Source organism: Callospermophilus lateralis, chromosome 5 (genome assembly GCF_048772815.1).
Source record: "Callospermophilus lateralis isolate mCalLat2 chromosome 5, mCalLat2.hap1, whole genome shotgun sequence".
Taxonomy (NCBI): Eukaryota; Metazoa; Chordata; class Mammalia; order Rodentia; family Sciuridae; genus Callospermophilus; species Callospermophilus lateralis.
In genome coordinates this window covers 147,056,757-147,076,455 of record NC_135309.1, presented here as the reverse complement: position 1 = coordinate 147,076,455, position 19,699 = coordinate 147,056,757, and the positions used below count along the sequence as shown (strand labels likewise).

At 36.3% G+C, this 19,699-nt stretch overlaps 1 protein-coding gene and 1 non-coding gene across 3 annotated transcripts in view; one reads left to right on the top strand and one right to left on the bottom strand.

Moving 5' to 3' along the window:
* Positions 1–3,040: 3,040 nt before the first annotated feature.
* Positions 3,041–19,699, top strand: part of Nup155 (nucleoporin 155) — a 58,443-nt gene continuing 41,784 nt past the window's right edge. For both annotated transcript variants that reach the window (XM_076857387.2, XM_076857388.2), the window contains exons 1-11: positions 3,041–3,292; positions 5,815–5,952; positions 6,597–6,693; positions 10,943–11,013; positions 12,731–12,823; positions 13,229–13,395; positions 14,216–14,321; positions 16,186–16,259; positions 17,448–17,539; positions 18,816–18,913; positions 19,373–19,525. In XM_076857387.2, coding sequence (XP_076713502.1) covers positions 3,136–3,292; positions 5,815–5,952; positions 6,597–6,693; positions 10,943–11,013; positions 12,731–12,823; positions 13,229–13,395; positions 14,216–14,321; positions 16,186–16,259; positions 17,448–17,539; positions 18,816–18,913; positions 19,373–19,525 — 1,246 coding nt within the window. In that variant the 5' untranslated portion in view covers positions 3,041–3,135. The remainder of the gene's footprint in view (positions 3,293–5,814; positions 5,953–6,596; positions 6,694–10,942; positions 11,014–12,730; positions 12,824–13,228; positions 13,396–14,215; positions 14,322–16,185; positions 16,260–17,447; positions 17,540–18,815; positions 18,914–19,372; positions 19,526–19,699) is intronic.
* Positions 14,738–14,844, bottom strand: LOC143400631 (U6 spliceosomal RNA). Its single transcript, XR_013091529.1, has one exon. It is a non-coding gene; the product is annotated as a U6 spliceosomal RNA (small nuclear RNA).

Sequence of the window (19,699 nt, the reverse complement as noted above, 5' to 3'; positions counted from 1 at the left end):
TTTTAATTTTTAAATTTTTCTTTCTGTTATTAACAAGTATAAATAAATATAATCCATACAAAACAGAGTCTCCTTGGAATCCTGAATAGTTTTTAAGGTAATAAAGAGATCCTGAAGCCAACAAGTTTTGGAATCTCTGTTATACAAAGGAGGTCAGCATAGCAAACTTTTCCTGTAAAAGGCTGAAACTTAGGTATTTCAAGCTTTGCAGTCTTGGATGTGTGGACTCAACTCAGCAATTATAGCGGGAAAGCTGACATAGACAATATGTAAACACTAAACATTACATTACCCCTCAGGACCATTGTTTCTGTATTAGACCAATATTGCTAGATTATCCAATTTGTAGAGTTGAAAATTCTCAATAGCCTATTTTGTGTCAAATTAAAAACTGGCTCCAGGGACTGGGGGTATAGCTCAGTTGGTACAGTGCTTGCCTCTCATGTACAAAGCCCTGGGTTCAATCCCCAGCACCATTAAAAAAACAAAAACAAAAAACCAAGCTCCAGGCCAAACAATCACATTTCAATCTAAGATCTACCAAATATAAGTAAGTTGACAACTGGAGAACCAACTGCCCATTTATGTATCAGTAATAAATATTCTGATTATCCCACCCACCCCATTTTATTTTCCATTTTCTCAGTTACCCAGTGGACATCCACAGTCCAAAAATACTAAATTGAAGGTCGGTGCCCTGAGAAAACTTTGGGCTAGGGTCCAGGCCAAGGGCTGCTTGTGTGGAAGTATTCACCATGTTGCTGCCTGTCCTTGCTCCAAACCATTATCATTCTGGCACTCATCTCCAGCCTCCTGGACTGGTTCCATTTTCTGTTCTGAAAGGAGGAGATAGAGATGACCCTGATGGGGCTGCAGTACTCAGGCAAGAACACCTTCATCAATATCATCATGAAGCGCCCACCTCCAGATAACTCTAAGGCCTGTTGTTTCAGAATCAGACTTTTACCGGGAATCCTTGGCCGACCCAAAACATTCCTAAAAGGGAAACCCAAACTGCTTGCCATATGTCACCCTCTCTTAGTCTGAAGCACCAGAGCAGTCATTGCCCATTTCCCTTATTCTGGGGGGGGGGGGGATGAGACTGGGGCAAAGGACAGATAGCTGATTATCAAAGACAAGGCAATAAATAGATAGCACTTCCCCAACAACAGATTGCTAACACTTCTGGGGAAAGGGAAGAATCACACTTTCAACACAAGCAATCACCCCCTGGACAGTTCTTTTTCTGCCTTTTGGTCAGCAGGCACTAGAAGAAAGCCCCCACTCCCACAGGGCATGAGCTCTGGGTCCCCTATTCTCCAGGTCTCCAGAGAAGTGCCCCCCATCTCCTGTCTCTTAAATAAAATTTACTTTTTACTCTTCCTTGGCATTTCTTGGATGTTTAATCTTCAACACCAGAGGAAAGAGGACCCAATCCTGATTTTTCAGACCTGTATCACAACCATACATCTGACTATTCATCCTTCCTGTCTTTCATCCATCAATGCCTCCACCTACTTGCTTATCTGTCCATCCATTTGTCCATCCATCCATCCATCCACCCACTCAATCAGCAAAAACAAAAATAACAACAACAACAAAGAACCAAGTAACTCAAGCTGGCATGGTGGCACACACCTTAATCCCAGCAGCTCAGGAGGCTGAGGCAGTAGGATTGCAAACACCAAGCCAGCCTCAGCAACTTGGGGAGACCCTACCTCAAAATCAGGACTGGGGATAAAAACAACACTGGATTCAATCCCCAGTACTGGGTAGGGGGTAATTCAAATGCTAAATGACCCATTTAGAATAATTCAGTTGTTGATTAAACAAATTATGAAGAACTGGATGATGCTTACTTAGGTGAGATTCTCAATAAGGACTGTTTTTGAAAATGGGTCCCTTAGGGCTGGGGCTGTAGCTCAGTGGTAAAGTGCTTCCCTCAAAAGTGTGAGGCACTAGGTTCAATCCTCAGCACCACATAAAAATAAATAAAGATACTGTATGTTCATCTACAACTAAATAAATATTTTAAAAAAATAGTAAAAAAAAGAAAATGGGTGCCTTGATTTATCCAATTCGCTTTCTTTAAGAAATGGAGTTTCTCAGCTTTCTTTGCACCTCTCATTGTCCTACTGCAGTTTTTACACACTAATCAGAAAAATTATAGTGATGCGTTTGAATAGCTTCGTGTGAAGCACCTGAGAACAGGAATGTTGTGTTTGATATTCTCAGCAGCAGGCATATGTCAGATACAAAATAGAAATTCATTGTCCTAAAAGAACTGGATGATCTTTTGGTTACCTACTTTATACCAATCCATGCACTTTTCCATCTGTGTAACGGGAGAGAAAATGCACAGAGTGACCCCGTGTAGAAAGCGAATAACTCCTTAAACATCTAATGTTTTACAATAACAAAGCCCAAAAGGAAGATAAGCAAACCCTAACGAATTTTAATTTACTCCACCGTCCATGAGAAACATAGTGAAATTATGGTTCACAAGAAATCTGTCTCAAACAATTTACCAATTCCTAGCCATTGTTGGAAGTTTAGAGCACAAAGGTAACTGATCTGCCCCCCAATCGCAACACCCACCCACCCCGCGCGTACTCTCAAATAACTGCAGTTGCTGGATTCCGATTTCGGAAGCTCGAGGCCAAGGATCCGCACGCGAGGACACCCACCGCAACCAGAACAGCCCGATCGCCCGCCTCCGCACCCCACTACCCCCGTTCCTCCCCTCTTTCCTCTCCCTATCCCTCCCGACCCCGCCCTTCCCACTCCTTTCCTACCCCTTCCCCTTTCCCCCTTCCTTCCTCTATTTCCTGGACGACCTCTCCCCACTTTTCCCTAGCCCATCCGGAGGGCCTTCACCGGGTTCCCTCCACAGAGCTTCCCGCCCCCTCGCTCCGCCCCCAAGTTCCGCTCCCTTAACTGTTTCCTCTGCCCAGCTCCACCACGGCGTCTTCCAGTTCCCTCAGGGACGAACCGGAAGTGCGTCATGACCTGGCGCCCGGGAGCTCGTTAGGCGCGCGCGCCCCAAGCAGCCTAACTGAGTTAGCTTCTTGGGTGTTCTCGGCTTTCTCCTTGGGATTTGACTATTTGTCGACTCTGTTGTCTACGATTTTCGGCATGCCGTCCTCTTTGCTGGGCGCAGTGATGCCGACCTCTACGTCGGCCTCAGCCCTGCAGGAAGCTCTAGAAAATGCGGGGCGGCTTATCGACCGTCAGTTGCAAGAAGACCGCATGTACCCGGACCTTTCTGAGCTGCTCATGGTGTCTGCCCCAAGTGAGTGATCGGTGTCCATTTGGTGCCCCTGCTTTCTCAGCCGAAAGGGCTGTCGTCTGGCTCCAACTTGGTCTTTATCCCCGGAATTGGTCCCAGCGAAGACATCCTGAGGTTTAGAGCGCTGTTTATTGCGGTTTCGAGAAACAACAAATAGTCTCTTTTCGGTTCTTTTCCTGTACTTAGTTTCTTCATTGTAGATATTTGAGAGGGTAAGAGTGAAGAGCAAGCTTCCTCTAGCCCTAAAGATCTTCTCACTGCCCTCAAGTGTTTATCACCAAGACCAGATGGGAAAGAACTCCTGATCTAAGTCCCATCTTTGTTCATTCCTTGTATTAACAATTGAGCAAATCAAAAGAGCAAACAGTTGATTTGGAAATTTGCTACGTTCTTTCAAAGATAATGTTTTACTGTATGTACAGTTGGTGTAATGTGTAAGTGCTGGGACGTGTCATCTACCCAGTGTGATGAAGGAAAAGAACAGGGAAATCGGTAGTTTAAATACCCAGGGAGGGTAAGGCAAGGTATGTTGTCAACAAAAGAGAGATGAGTGGCAAGTTATTCGTTTAACGGTTTTTAAATTCTAACCTACTCCTCCGGGCTTAGGGAGTTCCATCAGTTGATAAAAAGAGTGAGTCCTGGGGCTGCAGTTGTGGTTCAGTGGTAAGAGCACTTGCCTAGCATGTTTGAGGCACTGGGTTCAATCCTCAGCACCACATATAAATAAATAAATAAACAAAGTAAACGTATTGTGTCCATCTACAACCAAATAAATAAATAAAAGTAGTGAGTCCTTTGTGAGTTGGAAAATGGCGAAAAGCAGAGATGTTTAAGAGAAGTATAGATGAGATTTTTGAGCAAGAACCAAGGTTATTTAACCAGGATAATATGTGCAATGTAAACCAAAAATACCTTTGACAATTTATACAAAATCTCTAATTGAGATACTTGTAATCAGAAATGTTAGAAACAGACAATATTTGTCCCTGGCAGACCTTTACAAGTGGGCTTGTTTTGTAAAGTTGGATTGGCCTATTAGCAACTGTCATTTCACATTGGCCTCCTTAGGTTTGAAAAGAAGATATAAAACGAGTCCCTCTATTCTAGTCCTCTTAAATATCATATCCCTTTACAAACACTTTCCTCTTTAATTTGATCTCTTTCCCTTCTTTTGCATCCTATTCTTAATGCCTTTCTTTGCTGCTCATGCCTCTAGTCACCCTGAGCTTAACATGTCTTGTATAAGAACCCTTTCTTCAGGATTTTATTATACGCTATATAATTTCTAGCATATTCATTCTTTATCTAACAGACTTTCCAGTCTCCCTGGAAAAATATCTCTGAAGGGTGGGGTTGTGGCTCAGTGGTAGAGTGGTAGAGTGCTTGCCTAGTGTGCGTGAGAGAGAGAATGGGTTCGATTTCTGGCACCACATAGAAAACAAACAAATAAAATAAAGGTATTGTGTCCATCTACAACTAAAAAAAAAATTTTTTTTAAGTCTCTCTGAAGGCTTTTTTAACCATTCCCATCCTCACTAAAAGTATTAATTCCACCTTTTGGAATTTCATTTCCATTATCATGTGCACTGTTCTAGTAAAACTGTTTTTTTTTTTTTTCTTTTTTGGATTAAATGGAATGTCTAGAATTGGCCTTATAAAGAATCCATTGGAGGAGTGGACGTAAACATGATTGTGCATATTATTGGTAATTGTTGAAGGTGAATAATCAGTACATAGGAATTGATTGTAAATGTTTTTTTAACTTCCATAATACATTTAAAAAATGCTTTATATGTCAGCTTCTCCCGACATCTTCTTTTAAAATTATTTTGTAGTTATACATGGGCACAATATCTTTATTTATTTATTTTTATGTGGTGCTGAGGATTGAACCCAGTGCCTCACATGTGCGAGGCAGGCGCTCTACCACTGAGCCACAATCCCAGCCCCTCCCAACAGCTTTTAATTTTTTTTTTTTTTTTTTTGGTGGTGGTGCTGGGGATTGAATCCAGGGCCTTGTGCATGCGAGGCAAGCACTCTACCAACTGAGCTATATCCCCAGCCTCCCCCAACATCTTTGTATTGTATTCTATAGAGCCTGAAAAGGTACTTGGGATAATTATCAGTGGTTCTAATGTTCAGGATCAGTAAGACAAACAGTAGAATAATTGTTAGTGATGTGAGTCTTAGAATTTTCTAAGAGAAAGGTTGCCCACTGAGAACACTGTTTAAAGAGCATCTGTGGTTTTTCTCCCAGTAGGATATCACTCAAATAGTATTATTTGTATTTTTTTGGTGAACCATAACCTTTGTGTCAGGGTTGAAAATAGTAACTGCCCACTCAACATTGGAATTTCTCCCAGTTTATGTCAGGTAAGACTCCTTTATTCTCTTTGTATTTTTAGAAACACCACATGCACTCTTTTTGTGTGTGTGGTGGGGGGGAGCTTAAAATGCTTCTGTATGCCCAATTGATGAGCATACATTATTATCATAAATAAATGCTTCATTTTATTTTTTTGTAGGTAATCCTACTGTTTCAGGCATGTCAGATATGGATTATCCTCTACAAGGACCTGGTTTGCTATCAGTACCCAATCTTCCAGAGATCAGTTCCATCCGAAGAGTTCCTCTCCCACCTGAACTTGTCGAACAGTTTGGACGTATCCTGTTACTTCTTATTTAACTATTTGAAAAAATGTTAAAATTGGTGTTTTTGTTATTATAATTCTTTTTTAAAAATATTTATTTTTTAGTTTTAGGTGGACACAATATCTTTATTTTACATTTATGTGGTGTTGAGGATCGAACCCAGTGCCTCGTGCATGCTGGCGAGCACTCTACCACTAGCACCCCAGCCCTCAATATTATAATTCTTGATTTGGGTTTGAATTAATATTGCATATAAGTTCATTTAAGAGTTTTATTTAAAATACATTTAAATACATGGGTAGTTTGTTCTTCATATTAAAAATGAGCAGAACCCTGGGCCTTACATATGGTAGTCAAGAGCTTTTCCCCTCAGGTATGTCACCAGTTCCCATATCATGATTTTTTTAATCGTAAACTTTACGTCAAAAACTATTGAATCAGTGGGGCTGGGATTGTGGCTCAGTGGTAGAGCACTTGCCTAACACGTGAAGGCGCTGGCTTCGATCTTCAGCACCACATAACAATTAAAAAAAAAAAAAAAAAAAGGCATTGTGTCCAATTACAACTAAAAAAAGTATTTTAAAAAAAAGCTATTGAAACAAATTGAAGAGAAATGAAATTGAACTCTTTCTACCTTACATTCATACTATATCAGATATGCAGTGTAACTGCATGATGGGAGTTTTTCCTGCCATCAGCAGAGCTTGGCTAACAATTGACAGCGACATATTCATGTGGAACTATGAGGATGGGTATGTATTTAAAGTTTTGTTTGCTTTGGTGTGACTAGAATTCAAATAACCTTTATTGCTTATTGCAGCTAGTGTTCTACTCATCAGAAACTTCCTAGTTTATCTTTTCTCATGTGGTATCTGGGTCAGTGTTTCTTGACGTGCATACCAATCATTGTGGATGTTAAAATATGAATTCTGTTTTAGGAGTTCTGAATTAGGCCCAAGAATTTTCATTTATAACAAGCTCCCAGGTGATGCTTCTAGTCTTAAATACTACTTTTTTTTTTTTTTTTTCCCCAGTGCTGGGGATTGAACTAAGGGCCTTGCATGTGCTAGGTAACCTTTAGCACTGAGCTACATCCCCAACCCTAAGTACCACGCTTGGATAGCAGGTTCTAGGTTTCTAGCTCTTAACCTGTAGTAAATATAGTATATTGGTAATTTTTTGAGAATTGATTTGACAGTTTGAAAGACCCCTGTTTTCCTAGTATTTCTATGAAGTGTGGGCATCTGATAACTTATTGAAGTGACTTAAACATTTTGGCCAGTGTGGTGGCATGTTCCTGTAATATCAGCAGCTTGGGATTCTAAAGCAGGAGGATCACAAGTTCAAAGCCAGATGAAGCAACTTAGTGAGGCCCAAAGCAATTTAGTGAGACACTGTCTCAAAATAAAAAATTTTGAAAAGGGGTTGGAGATGTGACTCAGTGGGTAAATATTGCTGGTTTCAATCCCATACCAGGATAAAGAAAAGTTCTGTTGTCATTTTGTAGTCTTGATTTTGTGTGCAAATTAAATATATATAATAAAGTCTCAGTGAAGGCCCAAGGCAATCTGAACTTAAATAAAGCATGTTGATCTCCCTCTTGGCCTTTTACAAATAAATTTTGTTTTGCTTCCACTTCTTCATCATTATCCTTAACTGAGGTGTGGGATAACCATAGGAAGGCCTGTGTAGTTCAGTCTTGCCCCTGAATAATTAATGTTTCTTCTAAGAACAAAACACATGCATTCCGCTGGGTCTGTGGCTCAGCAATAGGGCACTTGCCTGGCATGTGTTGAGGCACAGGATTCAATTCTCAGCACCACATATAAATAAATAAAACAAAGGTCTATCAACAACTAAAAAAGTATTAAGAAAAAAAAATGTGTAAAAAAGATCCCATGTCATTGAATCAAAATCGACACCGTCTGTCAACTTGTAGCTTAATTGAAACTAGGTTTTAAACTACAAGTTTCCATAACTATTTTTATATTGAAATGTTATAGCCACAATAGAGCGCTTGTGATTGTTCTTTTTGTACCCTGAATGTTGCTCCTATGTTGTTACCAGAACATATTCATTTTTTTTTTTAAATATTTATTTTTTAGTTTTTCAGCAGGCACAACATCTTTGTTTGTATGTGGTGCTGAGGATCGAACCCAGGCCACACGCATGCCAGTCGAGCGCGCTACCGCTTGAGCCACATCCCCAGCCCCATATTCATTTTTTTTACTAAAGAATTAGACCTTTTTGTTTAGGTATGTGTATGAGAAAACCCAGTGCAGAAAAACTGCAGGATAATTCAGCGTGAGAATAATCATTTTATTTAAAAAGATTTTTACTTTAATAAAATACTTGCATTTTGATTAACAGCTAACATTTATTTAATAAATATTTATTGAATTGTTAATGTGGTCCCAGTCCACATGGAACAAAAAGCCAAACTTTCCTTTGTGTCTTAGTTTGAGTCACTATTACAGAATACCGGGAAACTTACAATTGACACAGATTTATTTCTCATATTTTTTTGGAGGTTTAAGGTCAAGGCACCAGTAGATGCAGTGTCTGATAAGGGTTCACTTCCCAGTACATAGGTAGTCATCTTCCTTTGTCTTTACATAGAAAGGGGGGCAAGACATCAGTAGATGAATGGGTCAAGAAAATGTTATATATACACTATGGAGTTTTACTCAGCCATAAGGAAGAATGAAATTATGGCCTTTGCTGACAAATGGATGGAAATGGAGAACTTCATTCTAAGTGAAATATGCCAATCTCAAAAAATCAAGGGTTGAATGTTTTCTCTCCTCTGTGGAAAGTAGAGCAAAATAAACAAAAAGGTGGTAGGGGGAACCTGATATCATAAACCTACAGGGAATATCAATAGAGTAGTAGAAGAAAATCAAAGAGCGAGGGAGGGAGGACACGTAAGGGGAGGAAATGTGGAATAAATTTAACAAAATTGTATTATATGCATATATGAATATATAACAATGAACTTCACTTTTATGTATATGTAGAAAGTGCCAATAAATAAATAAATGAGCAAAAGGAAGATCAGTAAGTAGAGGAAGGACAATAGCAAGAGGGAGGAGGTGAGAAAAAATGGGAAGAACAGGGATTGAAGTAAAATTCTATGCATGTATGTTTTTGTCAAAACGAACCCAACTCCTTTGTATAACTATAAAGCTCTAATTAAGAAAGGAAGGAAGGAAGAGGGGAAAGAAAGCTTTTTTTTTTTTTTTTAGTTGTTGTCTGTAAATATTTCTTTTTTTTTTTGTTTTTTTTTTTTTTTTTTTTCTTTTTTTTTTTTTTTTAAAGAGAGAGTGAGAGAGGGGGAGAGAGAAAGAGAATTTTAATATTTATTTTTTAGTTATCGGCGGACACAACATCTTTGTTTGTATGTGGTGCTGAGGATCGAACCCGGGCCGCACGCATGCCAGGCGAGCGCGCTACCGCTTGAGCCACATTCCCAGCCCTGTAAATATTTCTTAGGGCTTCACTAAGTTGCTGATGCTGGCTTTGAGCTTGTGATTCTCCTGCCTCAGCCTCCTGCTGCACTGTGCTTTTTTATTTATTTATTTTTTTATAATTATAGATGGACAGAATGCCTTTCTTTTATTTCTATTTATGTGGTGCTAAGGATTGAACCCAGTGCCTCACACCTCACATTCGCTAGGCAAACATTCTCCCACTGAGCTACAGCCCCAGCCCTGAGCTGTGTTTTTAAAATTTCTTTTTAATAAATTAAAATTTTATGGCTTCTTATAATTTTCATCTCTGCTAAAATTCTGAGTGAGTGTGTGTGTGTGTGTGTGTGTGTGTGTTTGTGGCTGGTGATTGAATCTAGTATCTTGTACGTGCTAGGCAAGTACTCTACCTCTCAGGTACGTCCTTAGCCCTATGTTGAAGTACTTTACTCATTTATGCATTTTGTACATTAGAAAATTTTCCATTACAGCCTGTATTGTATTGGTTATAGTTACTTTAAATTCCTTGTCTGATACTTTAGATTTATAGCTGTCTGCTTCTGTTGATTACTTTGTTTCTTGACAGTTGGATTTTCTTTCTTTCTCCTGCTTTTTGTACCTCATTTGTTTAACTGAAAGCCAGATATCACACATAGAACAGTAGATACTGGGGTTGGGGATATAGCTCAATTTATATGCACAAGGCCCTGGGTTCTAATCCCCAGCACCACCACCCCCCCAAAAAAGAAGAAGAAGAACAGTAGATACTGTGTGAAGTTGTCTTTATAAATGGATGTGCCTCTTCTCTTGCTGAGGTATGGTAAGAAGGCCTTTATTGTGGAAGGATTTTTTTTTTTTTTTTTTTTTTTTTTTTTTTTTTTTGATACCAGGGATTGAACAACCCAAGGGCTCTTAACCACTAAACCACATCACCATCTTTTTCTAGACAGGGTCTTGCTAAGTTGCATAGGACCTCACTAAATTGCTACAGCTGGCTTTTAACTCGCACTCCTCCTGCTTTAGCCTCCCAAGCTGCTGGAATTACAAGTGTGCCCAGTTTAAAGTTGGCTTTTTCCAACAAGGAAACGACTGCATTTGGCTTTTGTGTGTGGCTGTAGTTACTCTCAGAGTACTACAGGTACTAGATTCTCTTAGATTTAGGTTGCAGGTTGGGTTACTGGAGATTTTTTATTCCCTCAATATTCCTGTTCTACCCTCATCATTAGGCTTTCCCTGTGAACCCCTTCTAAGAGAGTCCTCTCTGCACTCTTTCCCCTGCCTTAGCAATAGATTGATGATAATAAATGTTTGAAGCCTTGTTGGAGAGAGATTTGCAATGTGGTATAGTTTTCCCATTTCAGGCTTAGCCTTAGGCAGGTCTGTGTCCCTAAATCTTGGGACCGAACTAGTTTTGTTTGCTGGTTTATTTTTTTTTATTATATTCTATGTCTAAATTTATTCAACAATAAAGAGCTATAAAATAAGACTGTGTTTTCTTTGTACATATAACATGTTTTTCTTCGATTATTGACAGAGGAGACCTTGCCTATTTTGATGGACTTAGTGAGACAATCCTCGCTGTGGGACTTGTGAAACCAAAAGCTGGTAAGCAATAAAAATATAAGAGATGAACTTATGTTTGTATATATATAGACTATGAATGTTTTAGGACCAAATAATACATTTAAAATATTTTAATTTACCATTGAAGTTTTATTCTGAATTACATGTAATTAGAAATATGAATAGAAAATGATTAGGAATATTTAACTGTTTATTTACTTTCGTGATGTAAGTCTCTCTCTTTCTCTCTTTTTTAATAGTGCTGGGATTGCCCTCTATCATTGAGTTACATCCCTAGCCCCTTATTCTTATCTTCTAAATGTTAAAGTATATATTCTTGAACTTTATTTTGCTTATTTGGTCTTGACAGCCCGTAGAAGTAAGAACAAAGTTCAGAATAAACCTTAGAGAAATTGAAAGCATTGTGTAACTTAATACTATCAGTTTTGTAATACCAAATCTTCTATCTAGGATACTGATAAACAATAATTTGATTTAACTTTAATATATATCCATGAATGCACCCTCCAGCAAGAGATAGCATTAGGCAAAATTTACTTCTTGGCAAGGCCTAAATAAAAATTTTTTAAGATTGTAGCCATTTTGAAATTATAACTATTCATATAAGTAGAAACATGCATTTTTGTACATTGTTTATTTGATTGCATTATTGGAAATGTATTTCCCCTTACATAGAGTCTGAACAGTCTTTATCCTGATGTCTTTATCTATGTCCTATTTCTTCATTTAAAAGTTTTTTCATATAAAAGTCAATGATAGGACTGGGGCTGTAGCTCTGTGGTAGAGTGCTTGCCTAGCAGGGTGAGGCACTGGGTTTGATCCTCAGCACCATATAAAAAAATAAAGTTATAAAAATGTACATTTTTTTTTAAAGTTAATGACCATTTCTGCCCTCTGCTGTAATACACACAAATTATCCATCTAAAACAGATAACTAGAATGTTATTTTACACAATTGAAATTGTGGCAGTCTTTAATTTGAGACAAATGTGTTATCTTTGATGATTAAACAACTATTATGAGCTTTGCTACTAAAAAGTATCGATAACTCTCTCAAAAAATGTGTTATAAGCAGGGCATTGTGTCTCTCACCTGATATCCCAGCTACTTAGAAGGCTGAAGCAAGAGATCTCAAGTTTGAGACCTCAGCAACTTAGTGAGACCTTGTCAAAAATAAAAAGGATGGAGGATATAGCTTAGTGGTAGTATACCCCTTGGTTCAGTCACTAGTACTGCAAAATAAATGAACAAAGGTAAATAAACCTGAACTATTTTGTATTGTAACACTGCTTTTAAATATCATTAAATATTGAACTCAATGTTTCCTAAGGTAGTTCTTTTCGACTACTATTTATTGATTTAAATGATCAAGCATAGTAATATTTTAACACCAGAATTAACTGGATTTAGATTTTTTTTTTTTTTTTTGTACCAGGGATCAAACCCAGGGGTGTTAACTGCCAAGCCACATCCCCAGCCCTTTCTTTATATTTTATTAGAGACAGGATTTCACTGAGTTGTTTAACATTTTGCTAAGTTGCTGAGGCTGGGTTTGAACTTGTGAGCCTCCTGCCTCAGCCCCCCTGAGCTTCTGGGATTACAGGCATTTACCACTATGCCTGGCTAGATTCAGATTTTTTAATTTGCTATTTAACTAGTAACTCATTTTAAAGGTAAAACCATATTCTATAAATGCTTACATGCAAATAATTTCTTTCCTGTATCTACCTTACCTTAGGCATCTTTCAGCCTCATATACGACACCTCTTGGTTTTGGCAACCCCCGTGGATATAGTAATTCTTGGACTCAGTTATGCCAATTTGCAGACAGGTATAGTAATCCATATTTTGGTTCTTAAAATGGCAATACATTGGTCAATTAATATAATAATTAAAAATCAATCTGGGTAAAATGTTGAATTCCAGTGAGTCAAATTAATGATTATTACTGCCAAATCCTTATAATCTTTGCCAAAATTTAATAATTTGGATTAGCTTTTTGCCTGATATTTTACTACATAATATGTATGTATATTTAGCTTTTATTTATTTGAATTTATCAAATTATTGGTATCACACTTTATAGTAATTTTAAAATGTATACTATAGAAGCTTTGGGGTATATTAATAAGAATTCAGTAATAAAATAATTTTGAAAATAATGTAAAGATCATTTTAAAATTAAACTAATAAACTGATTCTTGTACTTTTTCTTTAAAAAAAAAAAAAAAAATAGGTTCTGGGATTCTTAATGATAGTATGTCTGGCGGAATGCAGTTGCTTCCAGATCCTTTATATTCTCTTCCCACTGATAATACTTACCTTTTAACAATAACATCAACTGATAATGGCAGAATTTTCTTGGCTGGAAAGGATGGCTGTTTATATGAAGTAGCATACCAAGTAAGTTTGACATTTATAAACATTCTGTTTTTTCCCCTCCCTCTTGATGAAGTAGGGAAAGATAAGCTTTTAATTTTCTAATATTCTGGTGGAAAATATTCAAGCATACAACTAAAGCTATAGTCTTCTATCTCTACTCTGTATTTGTAAAACCCAGCTCTTTTCCCAAAGTCAAAAAAATTTATTAGTTCTATTTCTTATAAGAAAAATTGGACCCAGGGTCTCTAGTGTGTATGTCTTTGTAGAACATGATACATACAATAATATATGTGTGTATATAGTATTTATATAAGCATGCGTGCTTATGTGTGTGATTTCTAGTAAATAAAAAGTGTACTTTTTTTGGCGGGGTGGCGGTGGGGGGCGGGCAGATGGTGTCCTGGGGATTGAACTCTGGAACACTCAACTCCTGAGCCACATCCCCATCCCTGTTTTGTACTTTATTTAGAGACAGGGTCTTGATGAGTTGCTTAGCAATTGCCATTGCTGAGACTGGCTTTGAACTCGTGATCCTCCTGTCTCAGCCTCTGAACCACCGGGATTGCAGGTGTGTGCCACTGCACCTGGCATATAGTGTTTTTATTAAAACTAATATAATCTAATAAAAACGTGTGGTTTTATTAGATTATATTTTCTCATTCGACTTGTCAATAATGTCTTGAAAGTTTATTTGGTAGATATTTTTAATTATAGGACTAACGTCAATAGTTAGTTTTGAATGACAGATCTCACTTCATTTGCAGTACTTGGTACATGAAGACTTGAGTATACAGCAATTGTTACACACCTTTATCAGTCTTCTTTTTTTTTTTCTTTTAAGGCAGAAGCAGGTTGGTTTAGTCAAAGATGTAGGAAGATAAACCACTCAAAGAGCTCACTTTCTTTCCTTGTTCCTTCCTTGCTACAATTTACATTCTCAGAAGATGGTAAGTAGGAAACAAATTTGGCAAATAAAACAAAATTTTTAAAAAAAAATTTAATTGTAGATGGACACAATACCTTTATTTTGTTTGTTTAGTTTTTTTATGTGTTGCTGGGTATTGAACCCATTTCTTCATACATGCTAGGCAAGTGCTCTACCCACTGAGCCACAACTCCAGCCCAAAACAAATTTTTAATATGTTGTTTACTTAACATTTTCTTCAGACATTGTCATTCTCTTTTTTTTTTCCCCCTTAATTTGTTCTAATTAGTTATGCATGACAGTATAATGCATTTTGACACATTGTACACAAATGGAGCACAACTTCTTCCTTTCACCAATATGGTAGAGTCACATTGGTAGTGTAGTCATACATGCATAGAGCATAATAATGTCTATCTTATTCCACTGTCATTCCCCCAAAATATAGAATGCTTCGTGAATTTGCGTGTCATCCTTGTACAGGTGCCATGCCAATGTTCTCTGTATCATTTCAATTTTAGTATATGTCCTCCTGAAGCAAGCACTCTCATTCTTTCATATATATATTTTACTTGTAGATGGACATAATACCCTTATTTATTTATTTTTATGTTGTAGATGGACATAATACCCTTATTTATTTTTATGTGAGGATCAAACCCAGTATCTCACGTGTGCTAGGCACGTGTGCTACTACTAAGCCACAATTCCAGCTCCTCATTCTTAATTAACATACTTGGTTACTTTAAATAGCATTTATTATGTTCATAAGATGTTTTAAAAGAAAGGGATTAGAAAAATGTAGAAAAAGAATGTGTTTTATTTTCAAATTATTTATTTCTTATACACATAGAATCATGAAAAATGTGTCCAAAGTAGCTCTGCATATTTAAACATTTAAAATGTGTGGGTAGGTGTGTGGGTGTATGTGTGAGAGAGATTGATCAATTGATTCAGACATCTAATACCTGTTTTGCCATCTATAATAAATTTCAAGCATAAAATATATATATATATATATTTTAATAAACTGAGGGGTTTAAACAGAGGAAATGATTTTAATTGCTTTGGTGAAATAAGATAAATATACCTTAAATGTCTGAATTTTTAGTCATGCTTTGCTTAATGTTAGGGATGTGTTCTGAGAAATGCCTTGTTAGATAATTTTGTCATTGTGCTAACATCATAGACTGTATTTATAGAAACTAAGATGCCTACAACATCCATGAGGTGATAATAATTTTATGGGATCACTTTATACATGTATGATCCATTGTTGACTAAAATGTCCTAATAATGTGTCCCCTTCGCATAATTAATTATTAAATTGGAAGTTTTCTGAAAAGAATAATATAAATTAGTCTCTGTGTTTCTAGCATATAATAAACATTAAATATTGTTGAATGAAGAAATATTGTAGAAATTGTATTTTGTTTTCTTTAAAATTCATTTAGAGACAGGCATGGTGACACAGCCCAGTTGCTCAGGAGGCTCAGGCAGGACAATTGTAAGTTCGAAGCCAGCCTCATCAACTTAGTGAGACCTTACCACAAAATATAAAGGACTGGGAATATTAGCTAAATGGTAAAGTGCCCTGGTTCCATCCCCAGTAGCCAAAAAAAGAAAAAAAAAAAAAAAATTAGAGTAAGTTTTCTGTGATGTTCTTACCTTGTCATAGTATTTGACATCTGTTGTCTGATCTAAATGCTTCCTGATTTGGTACTTATGCATTTACGTATCCTGGGATTTAACTCCCAACCAAGAGAAATGAAAGCCCCTGAATGGAGAGTTCTATCTAATTCAGCAGTTTAAACTTGTTGTACATGGCTGCTGTGTCAGTTGGTTAATTGTTGGGGTTTTTTTCTTCTTTTCTTTTCTGCCTTTAGACCCTATTGTTCAAATTGCAATTGATAATTCTAGAAATATCTTATATACACGATCAGAGAAAGGAGTAATACAGGTAAGTATTCATGTTATGCTACCGTTTAAGAGTAGAAAAGATTTAGTTACTTTAACTTTTTCTGTTAACTGTGTGTGTGTGTGGGGGGGGTGTGTGTGTGTGTTTTATTAGAGCATTATAGATATATGTAGTAGTTGGGTTCATCTCGACAAATTTGTATATGCATGGAATTTTATTTTGGTTCATGTTCCCCCACTTCCTTCTCTCCTGCCTTCCCCCATTCTCTTCCTTTAGTCTACTGATCTTACTCTCATCTATTTAGTATTTATGATTGGTCTTTCTACTTATACATAAAGGTGAAATTCCCTGTGGTATATTCTTATATGCATATAGCTTGATTTTTTAAAAATTCATAATGCGTTTCTTCCCCTTTCCTTTCTTGTCTCTCTCCCTCTCAATCTCCTTCTTCTACTCTACTAATCTTCACTATATCTTCTTGATATCCAGTCCTCTCCTCCTTTCCTTTATTTTACTTTGACTTCCACAATAAGAGAAAACATTGGACCCTTGATTTTCTATTATTGGCATATTTCACTTAGCGTGATGTTCTCTGTTTCCATCTGTTAACCAGCAAATGCCAGTTTCATTATTCTTTATGACTGACTAAAAACTCTTATCGTGTATATATACCACAATTTCTTAATCTATTTATCCATTGATAGGCATCTGGGTTAATTTCATAAATTAGCTATTATGAATTGTGCTGCTGTAAACATTGGGTGACTGTATTACTATAGTATGGTGATTTTAATTCTTTTGGATAAATAGCAAGGAGTGGGATAACTGGGTCACATGGAGGTTCTATTCCTAGTTTTTTGAGAAATCTCCATGCTGCTTTCCAGAGTGGTGCAGTCCCACCACCAATGTTCGAGTGTACCTTTTTCCCGAATACTCTCCAGCATTTATTACTGTTTGTATTCTTGATAATTACCATTCTAATTGGAGTGAGATGCAGTCTTAGTATAGTTTTGGTTTGCATTTCTCTGATTAAAAAATTAAAAAACAAAAAACAAAAAAACATTAAAACTGCTTCTTAGGGCCTCTTTTTATGAGTTTTTAAGTCTATGAACATTACCATATCCGTATTAAGTAACAAAATTGGAGGATCCCTAAAAGGGAAAAGTTTATCTAACAAAATATATACAGTATATAATTACGTTTAAGTGAGAGTAATTTTTTTATTCATAGGTTTATGACTTGGGCCAAGATGGACAGGGAATGAGTAGAGTGGCCTCAGTTTCCCAGAATGCTATTGTGTCTGCTGCTGGAAACATTGCAAGGTAATATGTCATTTGTTGGCAGACATAATAACATATTTATGTGGAGTAGTATACTAATATTATTCTTTCAAAACATATCTAAAACATAAATGTTGAAGGAAGTTGGATATGGTGATGCGTGCCGATAATCCCAGCAGGAGGATCATGAGTTTGAGGCCAACCTTGTCAACTTTGAGACCACCCCTAATTTTCTTTGGAAATTTTTCCAAATCCACAGAAAATTTTAAATAAAAATATGGCAAAAACTGATAAACTTACTCTCTAAATTCCCCAGTTGTTAACATTTTGCCTCATTTGCTCACTCTTTATTAATGAATCATTAGCAAGTAGATTCCAGGCATAATACCTTTCAAAGTTCTTTAGCTTCCTTCTTCTCTGTAAGCCTCAAATGTAACCATCAGTACAATTACTATATCTAAGATAATTAATAGTAATTTTGTAATATCTTGTGTTTTAACTATAATCATATGGTTCATATTAAAATTGTCCCCAAATTTCTGTAGTTGTTCTTTTCAAATTCTTCAGTTGGAATTTTTGAATTGCATGGGTGGTTTTAATATAGAGCGCTCCCTTCTTGCCTTTTTTATAATGTTGACATTTGGGAGGGAGAGACAGGAGTTCTTTATCATGTACCTATTTCTGACTTTGTTTTTTTTCCCTACAATTAGATTTTTAGTAATAAATTTTTTAGGCACTTACTACACAGTTGATGTGAACTTACAAATTTCTTCATTACATCTAGGTATGGTGGCACACACTTGTGATCCCAGTGACCTAGTAGGAGGAGGAATATCTCAAGTTAAGGGCCAGCCTGACCAATTTAGACCCTGTGTCAAAAGTTAAAAAAAAAGAAAAAAGAAAGAAAGAAAAAGAAGAGCCAGGAATATAACTTGGTGGTAGAGCTCCATTTGGTTAAAAAAACAAAACAAAACAATAAAACCCCACAACTCACGAATCTCTTAATTACAAAAATTCATTTTTCCCTTTTACTTTATTACAATGGTAATTTGAGCACTCTTTGTTCCCCAGGAACCATTCACCCAGTGGTGTTAGCCTTTTTCTTCCAATCTTTGTTTGAAAAGAGTTAGTCCTAACAGTATTCACTTAAATAATGCATAGTCAAAAGAGTTTTTTGCTTCTGTCTTATTACTTTTCTAAGAGGTTAATTTAAATTAGTTTAGCATATTTAGACATGTGGATATAATGATGAAAACTATATTTTATAAATCAGACACATTTTTGAAATACACAAGTTTATTTTTCTCCTCATTTTTAGGACCATTGATCGTTCTGTTTTTAAGCCAATTGTTCAGATAGCAGTGATTGAAAATTCTGAATCATTGGACTGTCAGTTATTGGCTGTCACACATGCAGGTAGGTTTTTAAATTTTTGTATCTGCTGTTGCTGTTAGTATGATGGTTTTTAGATTTGGAAATTTATGATTAGAAATGTTTTCAAGTCATATTGAAATTCATAAATTTAAGAATTTTTAAAAGTGGAAGTTTCTTCTGATTCTGTCTGTTCATTTTTTAGAAGTATAACCAGACCTGAAAGCTAAAGTTGTTCACACTTAGTCATAGCCTGAAGTGGAACACAGGCTTTCTTGGCTTGTTGTGAACACACTGAAATGTGTTGATTCATTTCTCAATTCTGAGTGATATTTTTTTAGAAATCTGTTTCAGCTGGTAGTCCAATTAATAATTTAAGATCAATGAGGAAAGTAATTTCTGATTTTAACAGTTCTGTGTTTCTATATGGAATTGCTTTAATACACATGTACCTTTGTTTCTTTTATTTTCTGTTATTGATGCATAATTTTACCCCATCATCAGGTATCAGGTTATATTTCAGCACTTGTCCATTTAGACAGCCATTAGCACGGCCTAATACACTGACACTGGTTCACATTCGCTTACCTCCTGGATTCTCAGCATCTTCAACTGTGGAAAAGCCTTCAAAAGTACATAAAGCTCTTTATAGTAAAGGTACGTTCTGAAATACTATCAGATTTAAGATGGCGTTCTTAAAAATTAAAATTATAAGACATTTTGAGGCATTTGAAAATAACATTAATAAATTTTTCAGTAAAGTTTGGAATGCTTTAGGTTTTTTCCAAGAATCATTTTTTTTATTTTAATATTATATTTTAACCATTTTCA